The 19,011-nt window shown below is 39.6% G+C and overlaps 1 protein-coding gene across 2 annotated transcripts in view; it reads left to right on the top strand.

The window, feature by feature from the left end:
- The window catches only part of MLLT3 (MLLT3 super elongation complex subunit), a 277,556-nt gene extending 263,111 nt beyond the window's left edge, over positions 1–14,445 (top strand). For both annotated transcript variants that reach the window (XM_072841509.1, XM_072841510.1), the window contains exons 9-11: positions 4,819–4,890; positions 6,057–6,128; positions 12,923–14,445. In XM_072841509.1, the coding sequence (XP_072697610.1) occupies positions 4,819–4,890; positions 6,057–6,128; positions 12,923–13,054 (276 nt within the window). In that variant the 3' untranslated portion in view covers positions 13,055–14,445. The remainder of the gene's footprint in view (positions 1–4,818; positions 4,891–6,056; positions 6,129–12,922) is intronic.
- Positions 14,446–19,011: the final 4,566 nt, after the last annotated feature.

Here is a 19,011-nt window from a genome sequence, read left to right as displayed (position 1 = left end):
TGAATATTATAAAAACCTCATAGTGCATTGAGTTGATACACTCATTTATATAAGCTATTCTTATCTCTTTGTTTAGGCAGGTTCCCTGTGACTTCTAGAATAATTGCTTAATCCAAGTTACCTTATGAATATTATGAACTTAAAAGAACTGCACTTTTCTGAAATTATTCTCTTTCACAGATGTCCTACAATTTTAAACAGCCTTGTCCTTGAATTTGTTATCTTTGCTTTACTGAGAAAATAAGATTTTTTATAGCAGAAGATTTTTTTTCTTTTAAAATTTTGTATAAATCATAAGATCTCTTAAAATTTAGAGTACCTCATTTAGAATACCTCATTTATAAAGTTTATCCACAACTTAAGTTTATTCCTATTCCTTCATTGTAGAATAGGAATAATATCAGTGTTCTCTACCTCACCACTTTTATTCAACTGCAGTTTCTTTGTGGCCTACATGTGAATGCAAGCCCAGCCTCATCATCTGTTACAGACTGGCTGTTCGAGGAGTTAGTACATTCTTACTCCTGACCCTACTTCCCTGCACACCATGCATTCCCCAGCTCCAGTGCCAGCCATGCCCTTGGCCCTGGGCCGGCCAACTCTCCCCTCTGGCATGACAGCCTACCACCACACATCAAGCACTTCTGGGGCAGGTAAAGACTAAGGGCAGAACCACATCATCACCAATCAGTTGGGAAGAGACTTGGGCTGGCTAACTAGATAACTTGAGTTTCTTTTGTAAATCTGTGCTTCAGTATATAAGCTGGCAAAGGGATAGAATTTGGACTTTGCATATATTTGCATATTTAATTTAAACCTTTGGAGCTTCCGGTGGGGTGTGTGTGTGTGTATGTGTGTGTGTGTGTGAGATAGAGAGAATGAGAATGAATCCGGGTCCTTCATGGGCAGTAGCAGTAACTATCAGGAGTTAGGGGCATTAGGTATCCCCCTCTTAAGCCCCTTGAGCTTCATTCCCACATGGAGGGGTTAGACTGATAAACCAGCTCCATGAAGCCCCCAGTCTTGCCTTTCAAACCACCCTAAACATTTCCTGGATGGGCAGTCCTGAGTTGACTTGGCTCAAATCTTGGCTTCAGGGAAAGTTTTGGATTTTTTTTTTTTAAGCCTGTCTAGCAAAACAAGACTAAAAAAATGAATGGTATCATCTATCTGCTGAGGGTAAAAATTACTTTATCCAATTAAATAGCATACCACTGGTTTCTTGGCATATGTTTACTCGACAAATGTAGCTTCACACATGTGAATCATCAATCTGTCAGGAATATTCAGTTATATGTCACTTCCTCCATGCACCTATAAGCATAATAAGACAGTCCATATGCTTTCACTTTTAGCTAGTCTAGGGTAGGAAATACGTGTAGTATCACAAGAGCACTTACCTCCTTGAAGCTGTCTTGGAACTGAGAGAGCAAGAAAAGGTTTTTAAAACTTTGTATTGGTTTCTTAACCCCTCAAGTTACCTGCATCGGGTCAGGTGTGTTGCTATATCCCTTTAAATCCGTGTTCTAGGACTTCTTAAAAAATTGCTAATCTTCCTTGGTTCTTCATGCCAGTGAAGTGAAAGAGTAAGAATTTCTTAAAAATATCAAAGCCCCCTGAATTTCACCCTAGAATGCATTTTCAGTATTCATTTGACTGTATGTGTGAGAATTTGATATTTCACATCAAATAAAATCAATGAAAACAGACTTCCTGTTTCACAGACCTTCTTCGTAGGAGTTTCCTTGGTTGCTCTCTGTCTGCAAATTGATAATGATCTCTGAAATTTTTGTAAATTTCGAGGCAAAGCCGAGTTTTCCTTACTCGTTCTCAAATATTCCAGGGACGAGGGAAGAGAGAAAGTGCTAATTGAATCAGACATTTTCTAACTTTGGGAAAAACAGTGAACAGACAGAGGCAGGCACATGTCAACAAAGCTAGTAATTAACCTGAGTATTGTTAGGAGCTACTGGATCATTAACATGAAAGGCCCATCAGTAGAGAATCCAGGCTGCTGAATAATTGAGTTGTCAGTCCTCACAAAGAGATACAGAAAAATAATCTTAAACGTTTGATTCTAAACCATATCCTCAGATTAAGGATTGAGGTGCAACTAATCTGAGTTCTGTTTTAGCGGATGACCATGGATATAAATGGTGCATCTTGGCCATCTGGGTAGTTGTTGCCTTCAGTAAAGCTTAATAGGGAATAATAGTGAGTGCTGTGCCATTTTAACCAGAGGAGTGTGTGTGTGTGTGTGTGTGTGTGTGTGTGTGTGTCTGTATTATTATTAAATTTCAAACCTCCCTTACCTGAGTTTCAAACAAAATCAAAATTCCAGATCCCTTTTGGCCAAAAGTATGAGGAGAAAAGGGGTTGGGGGCGACAGGCCTTGAGGGAAGGAAGTGATCCATTGTACCCAAGTTAATATTCAGAATATCATAAATTACCTATCAGCCTGCAAGGCATGTGGAATGAAATTAAAGAGTCTATCCAGTTGAACTGGTTTGAAATAAGCTCATGGAAGACAAGGTGCTGTAGTTTTAAATTCTGGAGTCGTTTCCTTAAAGATAAGAAATGATCATAAATAAAACAATTGTCTTCAACATGGCTCAGCTCTCCCAGAATGAGGTTTTGACAAAGCTGTTTATTTTGGAGCAGGGAGAGATCAAAGAAGGAAGATTAACTGAGCCCTCTCTGGGCAGCCACTCAGTAACTTGAGGCGGATCACTGACACCCGGAGCTTTTGTTCCTGCCACTGCAGCTTCAGAAGAAAGAAACTAGGATTTCAATGTAGTTTGGCCTTCTGTGCTGTAGCACTTACGGAATGTGTAGGGTGGGACTTAAGTGCCCCGAATGTTCTATTTTCTGCTCTGAAGTGGTGGTAGAACTCTAAACCTAGTTAGCAAAGTTGCTTACAAATACAGAATCCTTAGTCACTTTGATCCCCCGGAGTGCAGTGACTTGGGGAATGGCAAGGGGGTGCAGAGTGGGATATGATGGCAATACAATTTAGTTTTCTAATGCACAAGGCAAGCGTACAGGCGCTGTTTTTCTCTCTGGCCTGGAATCTCAGCAGATTGTCTTGCTTTGCCCAACCGCTTGTCTGAGTTGGCGAGGAGTGCCATCTACTGACCTACTTATTCCTAGGTCTCTGAGCTCGGAGTTTCCCCTTGAGGTCTCATTTCCAACAACAATAGAGAAGGAAATTCTGAACGTAGGGGAGTGTTGGGTTTCCTTTACAGTGCGACACGTTAAAAACGATTGCCTTGCCCCAGCGATTAAGTAATTTCCTTGTGTTGCCCAAAGTATTGTATTTTAAGTGAGCGAGCCTGGTCAGATTGGTCATCTGGTTATCTTAATGTTAAAAATGAAGAAATAGAGGCTTTCTCAGGAACGACTCTATTGAAGCTCACTTCTTACCCATGCATTATTCTAAATTCAAAGGAAAATATACCCTTTTAGAAGTATTTGGTCTTCTCCAGAATGTCACGGTCCTATACCAACAGGTAAAATGTTTGTTGGTAGTGTAACATTTTATAGCTGAATGGAAATCTGGACATTATCTTGTTCATTTCCTATATTTCATCTCTCTTTTTTTTTTCTTTTTGAGATCCAAAAAATGTTAAATAATAGAGCTAAAACCTGAACTTAGTTTTCTGAGCCCAATTAGGGCTTTCTCCACAACAAACAAAGAGTGGGCTCATTTTAAAATCACTTTTGTGTTATGGAATATGATAGACTTTTGAACAGGATGGTGTGTGTATGAGTGAGTGTGTGAGTGTGAGACCAGAGAATGGACAAAGACAAGCAGTAGGAATATGAGACCTCTTAAATATATCTTTTATTTGGCATTTTCCTCCTTAATATTAGCTTCCGATTATAACTCAGTTGGTAATGAGGTTATCATGAAAAAGACAAATTACTCTGCTTTTTATGTTTATATACATTTGTAAACACTCATCAATAAATTCAGTGGATCTCAGCGATTTTAAACAAGGCTCATTTAAAAATATTTCCCTTATGATCCTCAATTTTGAGGACTCTAATAAACCAACTGTATTTATTAAATAATAATTTGTTTTTCCTTCTTCGTCATTAGAAACCTAGCTCCCCAATGGAAGCCTCTAAACAGTATGCAAACTACTATTCATACTCAAAGCTGTGATCAGTTCAGATGAAAGGACAGACCCTTGGTTTTTTTTATCATGGCTATAAACACAAAATTCTTGAACCATGGAAGATAGTCCTGCCTCTTTATTTCTTAAGTTGGAGGATCCCAAGTTGGGAGCAGTGTAGCTGATGGCCATCTTCATTTCCAAAGCTGCATCCATTTAGTGGGTATGAGTAATTTTTAGAATCTGAAAGTCAGGTACTAAAAAGGGTATTGGAGTATTTGCTCTATCATCCCTAGCATGCTGAGCACTGGTTGTCATGCTGAAACAGCAGAATAAATAAGAAAAAATTCTTGCCAGAGGGGACTATAATACAGTATAACTCAGCTGCTGTGCATATGTGTGAGAGTGTTGTCACAAAAAAGCAGCAGCCTTGGAAGCTTAGATCAATTTTCTTATCGTCAACTTCTTTTTTTTTTTTTTTTTAAGTCTATTGCCCTGACTCAGCATTTCAGATAGAAGTTCTTTATTTTCCAAGAAAGAGTGAGATTAGAAGAGAAGAAAGAAAATGTATAGACGAGAAGTGCTGTTTGGAAACTGATATCATTGTATGACATTTTATGCATAAGTGCCTTTGTTTAGGGGGCCGGTTTGCTACGAAGTGCCTGAAATCAAATTTAACAGTGTTTTCTTTGATCCCTAGATTCTTGAAGTGAAAAGTCCAATAAAGCAAAGCAAATCAGATAAGCAAATAAAGAATGGTGAATGTGACAAGGTAGGTTTCCAGGGTGTTCCCGAGACTGCTGCAGCATGGACTGGCTGCCCTCTCCTTGTGTTTCCTTTGACCATCCTTGATGGCTCCCCTTCCCTGTCTTCATCAGAGGTGCCCCACACCCCCAAATGGTGAACCTTCTTGGTGCTCTGTAGTTTGTTCTCCAAATCTCGCTTATGTCTTCAGTGTTACTCTGGGCCCTTAGGCTGCCTTTTGCCATGAAGCTCGCATTGCCAAGGGTTTCAGGCACATTGAGTTGCGACCTCAGAAAATCACATTAAAGGTAGAGGATTGAGGAATCTCAGCCATAAGTGAGCAGGGACGCCTGATCCTGGTGTAGTATGCCTTCCAAGTGTGCATCACGCACTGGAAATCTGACTTTAAGACCTGCTGCGGGTTAGTCTCCTGTTGTGGGCAGGGTCATAATATGCTTTGCAGAATCAGGGCAGGCCTGACCAAAGCTTCACAAACCTTGCCTTTGCCTTTATTGCAAACAGAGGCGCTAGGAAAACCCATACAGTTATGTTAACAAAGATTCCTGAGTCTGAGCATATGGGAAGAGAGGTGTGCTTCTGCCCCTGCAGAGGAGCTCCAGATGTTAATTTGGATAGTCATCTTGGTTTTTCAGAAGATATTCTCTTCTGTTACTTGCTGTTTACTGGCTGGCCGTGTTAGGTATAACCAGGAAAGCTTTATTTTTTATTTTTTATTTTTTTATTTTTTTTAAGAATTTGTCCTGAGATAATTGGTTGTGTATTTATACTTCCATGTTCAAATTTAGACTTTTATTCTCTTAGCTAAAAATCTTCTGAGATGAAAGAATTAAAAAAAAAAGTAAACTGTGCTAATATTTTTAGACTCACAATTTACCATTGAGTACCCCTTTTCCCTATAGATGAGGGTTACTGGGAGAGAGTGGGTCTGCTTCCTTGAATCTGTTGAGAGTAAGTGCCAAGAATTGCCCTTCATGAAACAGCTGGCTTTGTATCCATAACCACGAGAGACTAGATCTCCAGGAGCCTTGGGCACTGAGTCCACACAGCATAGGCAAGGGGCATAGGATGGAGTGCCTCCACCTGCTGCTTGTATGTTCCTGTTTATTTATTATGTTATTTTTGGATTGCTTCCTAACATGCTTCTTCTTTGGGGGGGATACTCTTCTCTTTCAGGCCTACCTAGATGAACTGGTAGAGCTTCACAGAAGGTTAATGACACTGAGAGAGAGACACATTCTGCAACAGGTGAGAAATGCTTTTTAGCACATCCCTTTGCAGAAGCCACGAGGCCTGCTTCATCCTAGGGTAGTGTCATAGCACCTGGAGGTCACACCAGCCCTACACTGGGCTTATGCCACCTGCAGAAGTATTTGGGTGGGTGTGGGGGTGGTTCTCATTGCTGAGGCTACCTGGAAGTCTGCTCTGGAGCTTGGCATGGATGAGCTCCTTCCCCTGGTGTTGCAGCAGAGGAAAACCGGGCATTTGTGGAGGTGACGGTGCTGGTGGGATGCCTGGATTCCTCTGCTGGCTCACACTGTCCTGTGAGCCGAGGGAGGGAAGAACGGGAATGCAAAAGCCTTTGGGGCCAAGCTTCCAGTTTCATGAGAAAACAGTGATAAGAATTTCAGTCAAGTGTTGTCAACATTTGTGATTCAATGGAGTAACCTTTTGCCAGTGCTCTTCTAAGAGAAAGAAATATTTTCCTCATTTCTCTTATCTTGTACAGCATACATCTATTATGAACTCAACTCCAAAATACTTGTGGAGTTGGGAAACTTCTATTAGTACAATTTGATGTTTTGCAAAGATAAGGGTGTTTTTTAATTTTGCTATAGTTATAGTACTATTCAGTTTGTCTGCCGAATTAATGGTGGCTCCTGAGAAATAACTTCCTTAACGACCAAAGAGAAGGTGGCGCTCTAAATTCCAGGGTGGGTTTGTAGATTAGTTCACTGTTTGAATTTTGTTTTATTACTACTTTCAAATGACTTAAAGTAGTATTTAATCTATCCCAGCTGTGTGTGGATTATTATTTTTTTAATGTTTAATGGCTGATGGTCACATTTATATTCTGTGTACATTTTTTGCTGAAAACTATAAATATGCGTTCTCAAATCTGCCAAGTTCCCTGATTTGTCGGATAGGGTTTTTCTTTTCTTTTTTTCTTTTTTTAAACCCTTTTAGAGTTTCAGATTTGAACCAAACATTACAGACCTATGATTTTTAACTGGGATGAGTTGCATTTCTTGCATTTCCATTTAAGTGAATATGAGTAGGGAACAGATTGGAGTGCTTCATCCTAAGAATTATTCTAGTCCTCTGCTAGTATCTTTCTTCAACATTCTTTTGTAGAAAAGAAAATTGTTCAGCTTGCCATTTACCAATTATGTGGGGCTAAATGACTGAATAGTGATGCTAAATCTATTAGCTGATATTCCCATCCTTTCCTATCTCTTTTTAAGCTCCAGCTCTGAACCACTGTGGAGCAATTGTCCAATAAAGCTATGAATGCATAAGCTGGGCCCAAATAGTCTCACAGGAGAGTGAAACAGATGTTTGGGCAGGGTTGAGACACCTTCACAAAGAAGGCCCAGTCAGTGAGTGCAGGAAGTAGGCCATTGGCAGGCTCTTACCTTGGGGTGTCATTGGCATTCCCAATTTCACATTGTCCTTTTAATTTGACCTTTGAAAGAACCGTGAGGGAAGGTGGCTTACTCAAGAAGTGGATTACTTTAGTATCCTAGAGGGAGAGAGTGATGGCTATGAATTTTTAGCCTGGCATCAAGGCGCTCCAGGACACACAGCGTTTCAGCCTAATTGCATTCCCAGGCCGGTTGAAAGCTCTCAGTCTTTGGCCTTTTGCCTTGCAATGCAGCTGAGGCTTGTGATTATGATACCATGATGCATGTCCTGTCACGGTTTACTGCTTAATTAATTCCTATTGTAAAACATAGCACTGTTGAGGACTAATGTTATTCTCCACTTCGAGAGCTGCTCATCTCGTGGAATGCATTCCGCAAAGTCGATGTATTCTTGCCATGCGGGCCTGAGCACCTGCGACAAGATTTCTGGTGAGGCCAGGAGCACATCCAAGGTCTTTTACTATTAAACACATCCTATCAAAAACTCTGCTCTGACAGTTTTATTGTCCTCACAAGAAGTGGTTAATATCTTTGTTTTACTCTGGGGACATGCAATACTGGCACCCAGCATCTAGCTTAATGGGCAGAAAGCACTAGATCAAGAGAGCCTGTGTTCTTAAGCCACTTTTCCTTAAGGTGTATTAAGGAAATACAATACAGGGGATGCAGTCAAACCCAGAGATCTGAGTACCCTGGACTGACTCATAATTTGATTTTTCTTCAAACTGTGCGTTCCACATTGATTTGGAAAGGGAGATGGAGCACTTCTAACCTCCCTAGCAGTTGAGCTCTGAGTCTGGGTTTGGCATCTTAGAATGAAGAAAAAGTTCTAAGGGAAACCAGGGCTTTCTTAGAAGACAGGTTCACAGTGTAGATAACAGCTGCTATACTTTTAAAATGCTCTTTGGGGAGATGGGAAATTAGTGGTATATTAGAGTATTCCTTCTAACATCATGGAGAACCCTCCCTGGGAAATGTTCTGCTGAAGATTACCTCCATCTTGGGAAATTGCCCTCATGTTACAGAATCCCTTATAGCTAGGATCCTGATGGCCTGCCTCTTCACCAAAGGTAGGGCATATGCGGTCCCACCCATAAACAGCAGCATATTCCCGTCCATACCCGAGGCGATTCTACAGGAAGACCTAGTATCTCCCAGACCTGAATCCACTGCTGGCAGCAGTGGTTAAAGCAAAGCTTGTTCATTGCTTCCCCTCAGTGAGAGGGCTGCTTTTGGGCAGAAAGAACCCTGATTTTTTAAAAATATAATTAGACTAAAAATAATGCATCTGTTTTTATGATTAAAAACTAGGGTTGGGGGAAAGAGCAACAGATTTAACAAGTAGACCTTACCCTGTTAAAAACAAAAACAACAGAACATGAGAGACTCCTAACTCTGGGAAACAAACAAGGGGTAGTGGAAAGGGAGGTGGGCGGGGGTTTGGGGTGACTGGGTGACGGGCACTGAGGGGGGCACTTGACGGGATGAGCAGTGGGTGATAGCCTATATGTTGGCAAATTGAACTCCAATTAAAAAGAAAAAATGAAAAAACAAAAACAAAAAAACAGCCTGCATCGTACCCCCTAAAAGGCTAATGTGGCAGGAAATAATCCATCACAAATGTTTTCACCATGACCAGGATTGGAAGAATGAGTCAAGTAGTTGAGATACTCTTACTTCTCCACTAAGCATCCACGTCATGTGCTCTTACCTTCTTATCTACAATCACTCTGTCTTTCATCATTATTATTTTGGGGAGATATTCATTATTGCAGGATGATGCAGGGTGAAACCAGCAAGGTAGAGCCACACCACATCAGCAGTACAAGGTGATTCCTGTAGTGAGGCAGAGAGGCATCCTTCAGGGACCAGTGGGATGTTTTTAGGCTTTGTGGCTTGTGTCATTGGAATAAGCATGTTAATGCTGTGCTTCTGATGTTCTAACTATCAGGATTCCTGGAAGGGAACCCACATTTATTTTTCTTTATGAAGTCTTTACTTAATTGAGGATGTGGGTACATGCTCTAATAATTCAGGTCATTAATGCCATTCCCTTTGGTAAATCGTCCCTAACACCTTGACTGTGCCACTATGACCACTACTACCTTAAGGCCATCTCAGCATCTACTTGATGTATTCTTACAAGCTCTTACAGGCTCATTGAGTGAGATTGATCAGATCCCCTCCATTTCTTTGTGTGTTTGTGGCTGCAGGTGAGGGTGGGGTTGTTGCTTGTGGAAGAGGTAGGAAGGCCTGTCATCCAAGCACTGGAAATCTATGAGACAGTCCACAGCCTGTGAGATACCCAGTTTCCTAGCAGGCAAGTGGGTTTATTTGCTTTCAAATCAAGTGGCTTTTTCTAGAAGGTATTTTTATTGGTGCTTTCTTATTGGTAATTAGCAGCTATACTGAGTCACAGAAAGCTATCTTCCTAAAGGAGTGAGTTACCATTTCAAAGGGAAAATATAGGACTCTACTTTGCCCCTACATTGTGATGTCACTACTCTCCTTCATCTTCTATTCTCCCTTTACCCCTGCAACTTTTATTGTAATTATTTTTTTTTTAATTCAAGTAGGCCTTTTCTGAATTTTAGCTTCTGGCATTTTCCCTGCTTCATTTGTTTTAGTGCTAATGAAATGGCTAATAGTCAATGAGGGGAGGCGGAGAAAGCACTGGGTTTGATAGTTCATGTGTTGTACAGTTACCTCCCAGATCATTAAGGAGAAGTTATATTTGTATGTTGATCATAATCATGTTACCCTGATCTCTGTAGCAATTTAGTTTATAAAGAAGCTTTATTTATCCTCTTATTATCTTATTTGATCCTCTGCATAACCTATGTAATAGGTAGAACAGGTGGAGTTATCCCCATTTAGGAGATGAAAAAGAAACAGGGGCTCAGGTTATACTGTTTTGTACATTGCCATTCAGATAGTGAGCAGAGTCGGAAGTGATACACAAGATTTGGGACTCCGTTCTGAATGCTTGGGCAACTTACCTATTGGCCAGTTAGTTGGAGAGAGAGGTCACACTCTGGGATAATTGTTTTTTGCCTTCATTGTGTACATTCAAAGTCTATTTTTTTCTCTGTCCTGAAGATTACACATTTTCAATAGCCCTATAGTATTTTTATAGGTATACAGAATTGAATGAAATGCTCTACTATAGTATTTCAGTATCACAAAAATAGATAATTTACGCTGGAAAGTATGGTTAGTATGTATTTAGCATCAACTGAATTAAGTATTTGATTGCCTTGACAAGTTCGTGCCTGGACATGGCTGTGTCTATCTCTGCATGTATGTGGATGTGTGTCTGTGACTTATCCAAAGTTCAACAAGTTCTTATGTGAATGTAGTACTTTAACCATACCTGGGAACACCCTTTCTAGGATTCTCTTGATGCGTGATCTAGCGCTAGAACCCTGGGACCAGTGCTTTAAAGTAAGAAAGAGGTCAGTGAGGACATAGACTCCTTACTGTCCTGCTCTGCCAGCCTTCCCATCTTGCATTCATCCTCTCAAGGGGAAGATGGAAGCCTATCTTTATTCCAGACAGGAACAGGGGACAGAGGCCAGAAGACACATACTCATGGTCTATATTCTTTTCAAAAATTGTCCTGAAATCCCAGTGATTTTTGACAAATTTTAAGTAGCAGTATCTGCTGTATGTTGCTAGTGCATCTTGGGAGGCAAGTGTTTTAGCTGGGCTTGTGGTTACTTCCAGAAAAATCAAGCTTCTATTAGTATTAAAAAAAAAAAAAAAGGGACAAAAGTATAGTCAGTAGGCAGTTTGCTGTATCTGTCATGATTTCATAGTAAGAGTAACATGTTTTATTATGAAACCCATAGTTATATTTATAAAGAAGAGTTCCAGACATTGAGTAAGGCAGTAACAGCTCAGTCTGGAGCCATGCGATTAATTGGATTGGGGTTCAGCATGTCTTTTATGCTTCTGTGGAAGTCAAATATGCCAGGAATGGGGAGCACATTTTCTTTTGAGACCCACTGACCCATAGGGAATAGTTCACAAATTTACTATTTTTTAAAGAAAACTAATCCTAAGAAGAGAGGGTCAAAAGTTTCCTTTCTGCTATTTTCCACCTGTAATTAGGTCATCTAAAACTCCATTGAATAAATAGCCTAAATAATTAAAATTGTTCTCTTTTTTGAGGTTATTGAACTAAAGAAAATAAGAAGCAAGTGATAGGAGGGCGGTTACAGAGACAACTAAAAATAAGTAGAAAAGTTTGCCACTTTTCTCAGTGCAAATATTTTTTCTTTCATCCTGATGCTATTTTTTTCTCTCCCCCACAAAGCTTGCTAAAATTAACCCCCATCCCAGTTTACCCACAACATACTTACCTAAAGTCCATGCTACCTCAGCACAGTGTCCATTTCTGATAAAATTATTAGTAAAATAAGAATGGCAAGACACGTAACATGATACAAGATTTTCTCAAACCAGGAACCAACAACATTCTTAAAATTGGAACCTTAGATGTGTCTTCTTGAAAGCCAAGGCAAGATGAGTACCTCTGCCACAATTTTTATCTTATATCTGACAGTTGGAGCCCACACAGTAAGAAATGAAGGAAGACTATCCCACACGAAGAGACAAAGGTTTTTTCTTTTTGTAGATAATACTTATTAACCTCAAATATCCAAGGGAATAAACTGAACATGACTGTAAGTAATAAATAGATGTTTTTATTCATTTTGTTGTGGTATAACAAAGTGTACAGCTAGGTGAATTTTAACAAAGTGAATGCATCTTTTATAACCAGCACCCAAATCAAGCAACAAAACACTTCCAGCCCCCTTCCAGTTACCACCCATGGTCTTCAGCGGGTAGGATTATAGATGGTTTCTCTTCTTCCCTTTTTGGGCTTTGTACTTTGAGTTTTCAATAACATAATCAGAAAGAAAAATGATCATTATTATATGTGTGTGTATACTTTATTTTATAAGGAGTCTTGTTATTTCTAGGATGGAATTTTCTTACATCTAGTAAGTATAGTCATTATCCATTGAGTCAGTAACTAATTTTTAAAAGAGTCTTGAAATTGTATCTTCCATAACCACCCTTATAGTAAAACATGACTTGAAAGGAGAAATCCATCTAAAGGATGTGAATGAAGAGAATAGGTAATCTGTTCTTGTTGAGAATTTCAAAAGGATAATATTCCTTTGGCTTACTAAATTGGCTAAGGGATAGTTCTGTGCCATCAATAGCATAAGACCCTCTATAAAAGAGGAGAATATTAGTCTATATAAAGGAGAATATTATTAGTCTCTTGGTTCCATATTTGATCCCCTCCACCTCTCTGTCTCTCTCTCTGCCTTGTGATATCCATCATTGCTTATTGCCCATTCTTTCTCTTCTTTACTCCCCTAGATCGTGAACCTTATAGAAGAAACTGGACACTTTCATATCACAAACACAACATTTGATTTTGACCTTTGCTCGCTGGACAAAACCACAGTCCGTAAACTACAGAGTTACCTGGAAACATCTGGAACATCCTGAGGATACAACAACTGGATGCAGCAAAAACTGTTGTTTTTGGTTTTTTTTTTTTTTTTTTTTGGTTGTGATTTTTTTTTTTTTTTTGGTTTGTTTATATGGAAACACTCAGAATGATGCAACCAAAAGGGAAAAATAAAAATCAAACAACCTTCAGCTTTATTTTTCTTTAAAGCCAGTCATCATCTCTTGATAAAGGAGAGGTTAAGCAAACCAGCCTCAGCGGACCACTCTTCTCTCCAAGGAAATCACCGGGAAGAGTTAGCCTGGATAGCCTTGAAAACCAACAAATCAAACACAACACAAGAAAACTTAAAGAATGTGTATGGTATCATGTATCTTTCTCTGTGGTGGTTCATTCCACAGGACGAATGCATATTCAACACACTGCCTTATTACATAACTGATCTATTTATTATCGCATACAGATATTCTAAAGTTGTTGAGGGAATGACACCACAAGACATTATAAGTACTTGGTCCCACGGATGCTCTTTCAATGCAGCGCCCTTGCCATCCCAAGCCCAGTGACCTTACTCGTATACCGTGCCACTCTCCACTAACTTTTCCAAGTCCTTTTACTCGTTGCAGTCTGTATTTGCCACCTTTTGTTTTTCCAGTTCCAGGACACAAATATTATCAACTGGGGGGGGACCAAATTGCCACCCTGATTTTTCTTCTTTGTGGTCTTTCTCCTGAAAGTTGGGGCCCAGCCCTTGGCTGTATCCATATAATGATCTTGGACCATGGTAGAAAAATGCACCAAATAGGATCATATGAATTGTTGTCTAGCCTTAGTCAATAAACCTGTAGGACTTTGAAACAAGTGTACCTGTAAACGTCCTGCATCCAGCATTGTTGAGCTGTCATCAACATCCTTGTGTCTGTTTTACTGTTCTAATATTAGGTAAATATGGAAGTAAAGGCATTCCACAGGATCATCATTTAAAAAAAAAAATTCTGGTTCTGTTTTCTAAAGAAATGTTGTAGAAATTCTTAATTTGGATCTATTTATTAGTAAGAGTTTCAGCTTTTTTCAGCTGCCAGTGTGTTATATCCATCTTTACCATAAAACCTGGAATAAGAGATTTTTGTTCACGTATGATCCTCTTAGACTCTTTTATATTTGGAAAATTAAAATCTTTCTTTGGGGGAAAATTCTTGGTTATTCTGCCATAAGAGATCATGTATTAATTTGTAGATTCAGTGGTTTGATCCTGTTTAGTCACTTGCTTATGTTTCCAGAAGGATTTCTTGTATTGATAAAAATGAAGATGGTTGGGGAGGGGGGCTATTTTTGTTCTTGATGTACCCTGTTTTAAAACTAGAAATCTGTCCTGTGGCATGCAAAAGAAAGCAAATTATTTTTAAAAGAAAAAAAAAAAAAACCCAAAGTCCTTTTGGTGTCATTATTCCATCCTCTCCATAAATGGAGATGTGCCAAGTGAGAACAGCTCATCTTCCAAGTTTTTGCTAGGAACTCAACCGAAAAGAAGGGAAATGAAGAAATACTTCTGGATCCAAAGGTTCATTCACTGGATCAGCCTTAAGAAAGCTTCTATGTGTGCGAATAGACCAGTCTCTAGGCTCTCCCTTGTTTATTCCCATGCCAGATGCTGTCTTTTCATACAGAGATTAACTAGTGTCTGTACAGAAAATGGTCTCTCCAGACCCATTCTTTTGGGCAGTAATGTAAATGCAGATTGATAATGAAGTTATTTCTGCATTTTAAAAAGGGGATTTTTTTTTTACATTGTTTCTTTCTATCCAAAGACACTATTTTTTCCTTTAAAAAATTATAATACAGCCATGCTCCTTGTAAATTACTTCTGAAGCGTCCTCCCCAAGGACAAGTGGACTTTTTCGGTAACATTACTATTCTTGATGGTTGGCATGAACAGTCCTTGAAGCATTTGTTGTGTGTTCCCTTCTCAATGTTTAACTCCAGAGAAACTGTTGGAGTCATTTTGGACATTAGGTGACTGATGTGTGTGGTTTTAGGCGTGGTTTTAGTTGTGTTTGGTTTTGTTTTTAACTTCGCAGATGAAAGGGGAGGGCAATGCTTACATGAATTGTTTGCAAAATTTAGAAATCTTTAAACATTTCTAACTGCTAATCCACATATTCTAATTAAGCCAGAAATGGATGTGGTTTAACTAAAATATCTGTGTAGTGTAACTAGAAATGTATATATGTAGTTGGGGCCATTTTTATTTTTGTAACTAAGTTGTGTGGCAAAATGATTTGACAGTGTGAAGGTTTTTCTTGTTCTTCTGACCACTTTTACCAGGAAACTAGGTAAAATATAAGCAACCAAACAAAAAAGGACAGTGAGAAGGGAAGCTATTGCAGTAATAAACTTTAGACCTCAAATTTAGGCAATAAAGCAGATGTCTTCAGAATATCGTCAAAATGGAAGTTTGTAAATTAATAACGAAACTCAAGAAAACTTACCCATCCACTAATCCTCATGGAGGCAACAAAATGAGTTTTCCACAAAATTTCAATAGAGTGAGAGTCACATTGATTTTTTGCACGTTGTATTCTCACTCTCATCGAATCTTTAAATGCAGAAATAATAAATCCCCTTTTCAATTTCAAATAGTTATACTCTCTTCAAGTACCATTCCCACTCAGTTCTGCTGTGTTTATAAACACTGTTGAAACCTGCTAGAAAATATATTTGGCACGTGTGCATCCTGACAGTGGCTTTGGTTTTTTTTAAGCACAAAGGGGAAATGGCAGGGTTCAATTCCTTAGATAGATAGGTTTCAAATAAAATCATTGGGTGGGTGTGAATATGGTTTGAGCCAGCCAGAGTAGGAGAAACTTCCTTTAAATTTTCCTCCAGTACTTTGAGGGGGGAAAGATACATATAGAACTTCCCCCTCTTATAAATGGGCTTGCGTCTGGTTTGCAGCAGCATTATGTATGAGAGGGGATGCTTCCATGTGAGTTAGCATAGAGCAGTTATGTTAGCAACAAGACTGTCTACCTCTCCCTATACCTTTTTGTAGACAAATAAGTGTGTCCATATAGGTTTGCATATTGTGTGAAAGTAGGGAAAAGGATAAAAACCCAAGACCACAGTACAAAAACTCTAAAAGAAAAAATCCTGAGTGTTCTAAACGTTTTGAAATTGCTAAGCACATCTCTCTGATCCAAATAATTATTCACCCTCCTTTTGTGGAAAGAACCAATAAAATTGGTTTTCTTCCCCTAAAATGTTCCTCCCACCAAAAAATGTTTCTGCTGTTACTTGTACAAACCAAGCTAACCTTTGAGAAACACAGTTTGGGCCTGCATAACATCCCACATACTGTTCGTTTCAAGTCCCACACATGTTAATAAGTTAACATATTTGTTTACAAGAGACTTTGCTCTTAAATGTTTTAACTCTACCCAGGTAACCAAGTTGGAGGTCCAGTGTTGGAAATGGTCAGCGTTCGTGTTTGGTGGCTTGTGTTCGATTTTTCTCACTTGGAAAGTGATCGGCTCTGGAGTAGTTTGCTATATGTGCATTGCGTCCCACCTTTAGCATTTTGTGTTCCAACGCTATGTACCGTACACAAGCACATGCTCATATTCTAATGTTGCTTCAGACTGTGGCTCTAAACTTGGGACTCTGATGTAGATACAACTCCAGCTGCAGTGAATGTTGAGGAGTCACTTCCCATGGTTTAGTTTAAGCTTGGGCTGGAAGTCTATATCTTTGACCCCTTTTGTGTTATATGATGCTTTTGATCATGTAGGCACTGCCATCCCTGGATATTCCTTGTAAAGATGCATTGAAGAAGTCAATTTAAAAGGAAGACAAAGCCACCGCTGTCTGTAAACTGTAAATATGTATTTTGGCACTTGTACTCCAGTATCTGCAAATAGAGTTATGATGGAAATGCTGACAGATCCTTCACGGTGGCCAGAGCTACTGTGCAGTGCAAAAATAAATTAAGCAAAAATGTATTCTTGAGATTAACAGTGCAAGGCCAATACGTTTTCTAAATCTGTCAGTATCTTTTTTAATGGAGTGTGTATGTGTAGTTATGTTGAAAGATACACTATGTATGTGTGTGTAGATGCTATTATGTGAACTACAAGGCATTCGTAAGATGTATTTCCCATCTCTAAAACCCATGTTGAAATATAAGTACAGATTGACAGAAATAGGTGTTTTACTTAAATTCATATCTAATCTGCTGTGGCTCCATTTTCTTTACAATGTATAGTCTTACTGATTGGTAAGAGTCCTTTGAGCAGAGTCTGGTTTTCGCTTTACATACAGGGGAAAATGAGCTCTTGGGCCTTTCTCAAGAAGTGATGCTGGTCCTGCAGAAGAATGAATGGAGAGATAAGAACCAGCAAGGGCACGGTCCAGCCCCCCATTCATCTTTGAGTCCCCAGGGTCTAGTACCATTTTCTGTATTCCTAAAAATAGTCATTTTTTTTTTAAGCTCTGCAGAGACAGGGTAAGAAATGATGGGGCACAGTCTTGGAATAAACCAGGTTGCTTGTACATGGCATTTTTCCTCTCTCCCCATATTTCTCTGGAAGGTTTGGTACATAAATTAAACAACGTGCTATCACTAGACAAAGTCCATCAAAGGCTCTGCATTTACTTGAGCAGCAAGAAGTGCTACCTTGATTAGACGGGAAGGAGAAGCTCTACTTCAAAGAGAATAGAATACTTTAAGTTTGGCAAATAACCCAGGAATTGGATATAATGCTCTAGTTCATAGTAAAGAGACTTACAGCAAATTTGAGAAAGTCACCTTATCTTCAGGCTGACAAGCCATTGAGATTACAGTGGGCTGCCTTGTATGCTATCAACTAGGAGCTGATTTTAGGTGTGGAAGCATCAGTCCCAGATGGGCTTGGCTGGCAGCTGAGCTTTCTAATGACCATGCTCAAATTGGACAAATCTCTTCCCTTGTTTGAACCTAGATAACCCATTTGTTTACTTTCAAATAATGGTCTTGCATTTTCTCCAGTGAGGAGGAAGTCAAGCTGGGCAGCTTGGGCGTGCTAAAGAAAGTCAAGATGCCATCTCCAAGTGCTCTCACAAGGTATACTGGGTGGGTTTGCCCATTTGCCCCAGTACATTTGTTCCACTAGCTCTCTCAGAATGGCGTTCCCACTTGGATGGGCAAAGGGTCCAAGAGAGAGATGGCGGTGCAACCAAGGCCTGACACCCAGACCTGTCTGCTTGGGAATCCAGGGACATAGTGTCCAAAATTAATGGACTTGTTTATTCTGATTAGCAGAGCAACTAAAGGGTATTTTATGGGTTTCCTTGCCCAGATACCACCCAAATAGAAAATCCTGAGCACATTCCAGGGCTTCTGCTTTTTTCTGCCAGGTAACAGTATCCACACCTTCCTGTTTATGTGGTCCCCTTTAGTAGTGCCATTTCCAGTCTTTTCCAGAGGTTGTTAACTTGCCCTGGGCTGTCAGCTTAGCCTCTTGGTCTTCATTTCCCCTTAATTAAAAGAGGGTAACCAATATGGTTCCCAAGGGCTAGAGAGAGAAACACATGGCACAGACTAAAAGACATTTCAGTAATTATAACTGGGCCCTATAACTGTTAAGTAACAACAGAAGTAGCCTACCACCTGAATGGGAAGGCTGCTGAGTCCACTTTTATAATCACTCAGGGCACTGGGCAATCTGCACAGAATAGATGGCCCCAAGGAATGGGGAGGCGTGGGGGGAGTAAAGGCAAAGCTGTTTGCTCATTTTCCCCTCGTAATCATGTCTTCCACCACATGCAGCCCGCACCACAGAGTTCTGAAGTTTCAAAAGGGTAGAAAAGGATAAATCCAGGCCATTAAAAGAAAATAATCAAAGCTATTGAAAAGATAAAACAAATGAGTTGCACTAAAAGGGCCGTCTGTGCAAGTAATAAGGTTGAAATAGTGATACTGATTTCCTAGCCGAACAGCATTCCTCACACATGTGGTTTG

This window comes from Canis lupus, chromosome 10 (assembly GCF_048164855.1).
Source record: "Canis lupus baileyi chromosome 10, mCanLup2.hap1, whole genome shotgun sequence".
NCBI classification, from domain to species: Eukaryota; Metazoa; Chordata; class Mammalia; order Carnivora; family Canidae; genus Canis; species Canis lupus.
The sequence above is the reverse complement of the archived record's forward strand: the minus strand, read 5'-3'. Positions and strand labels throughout refer to the sequence as shown.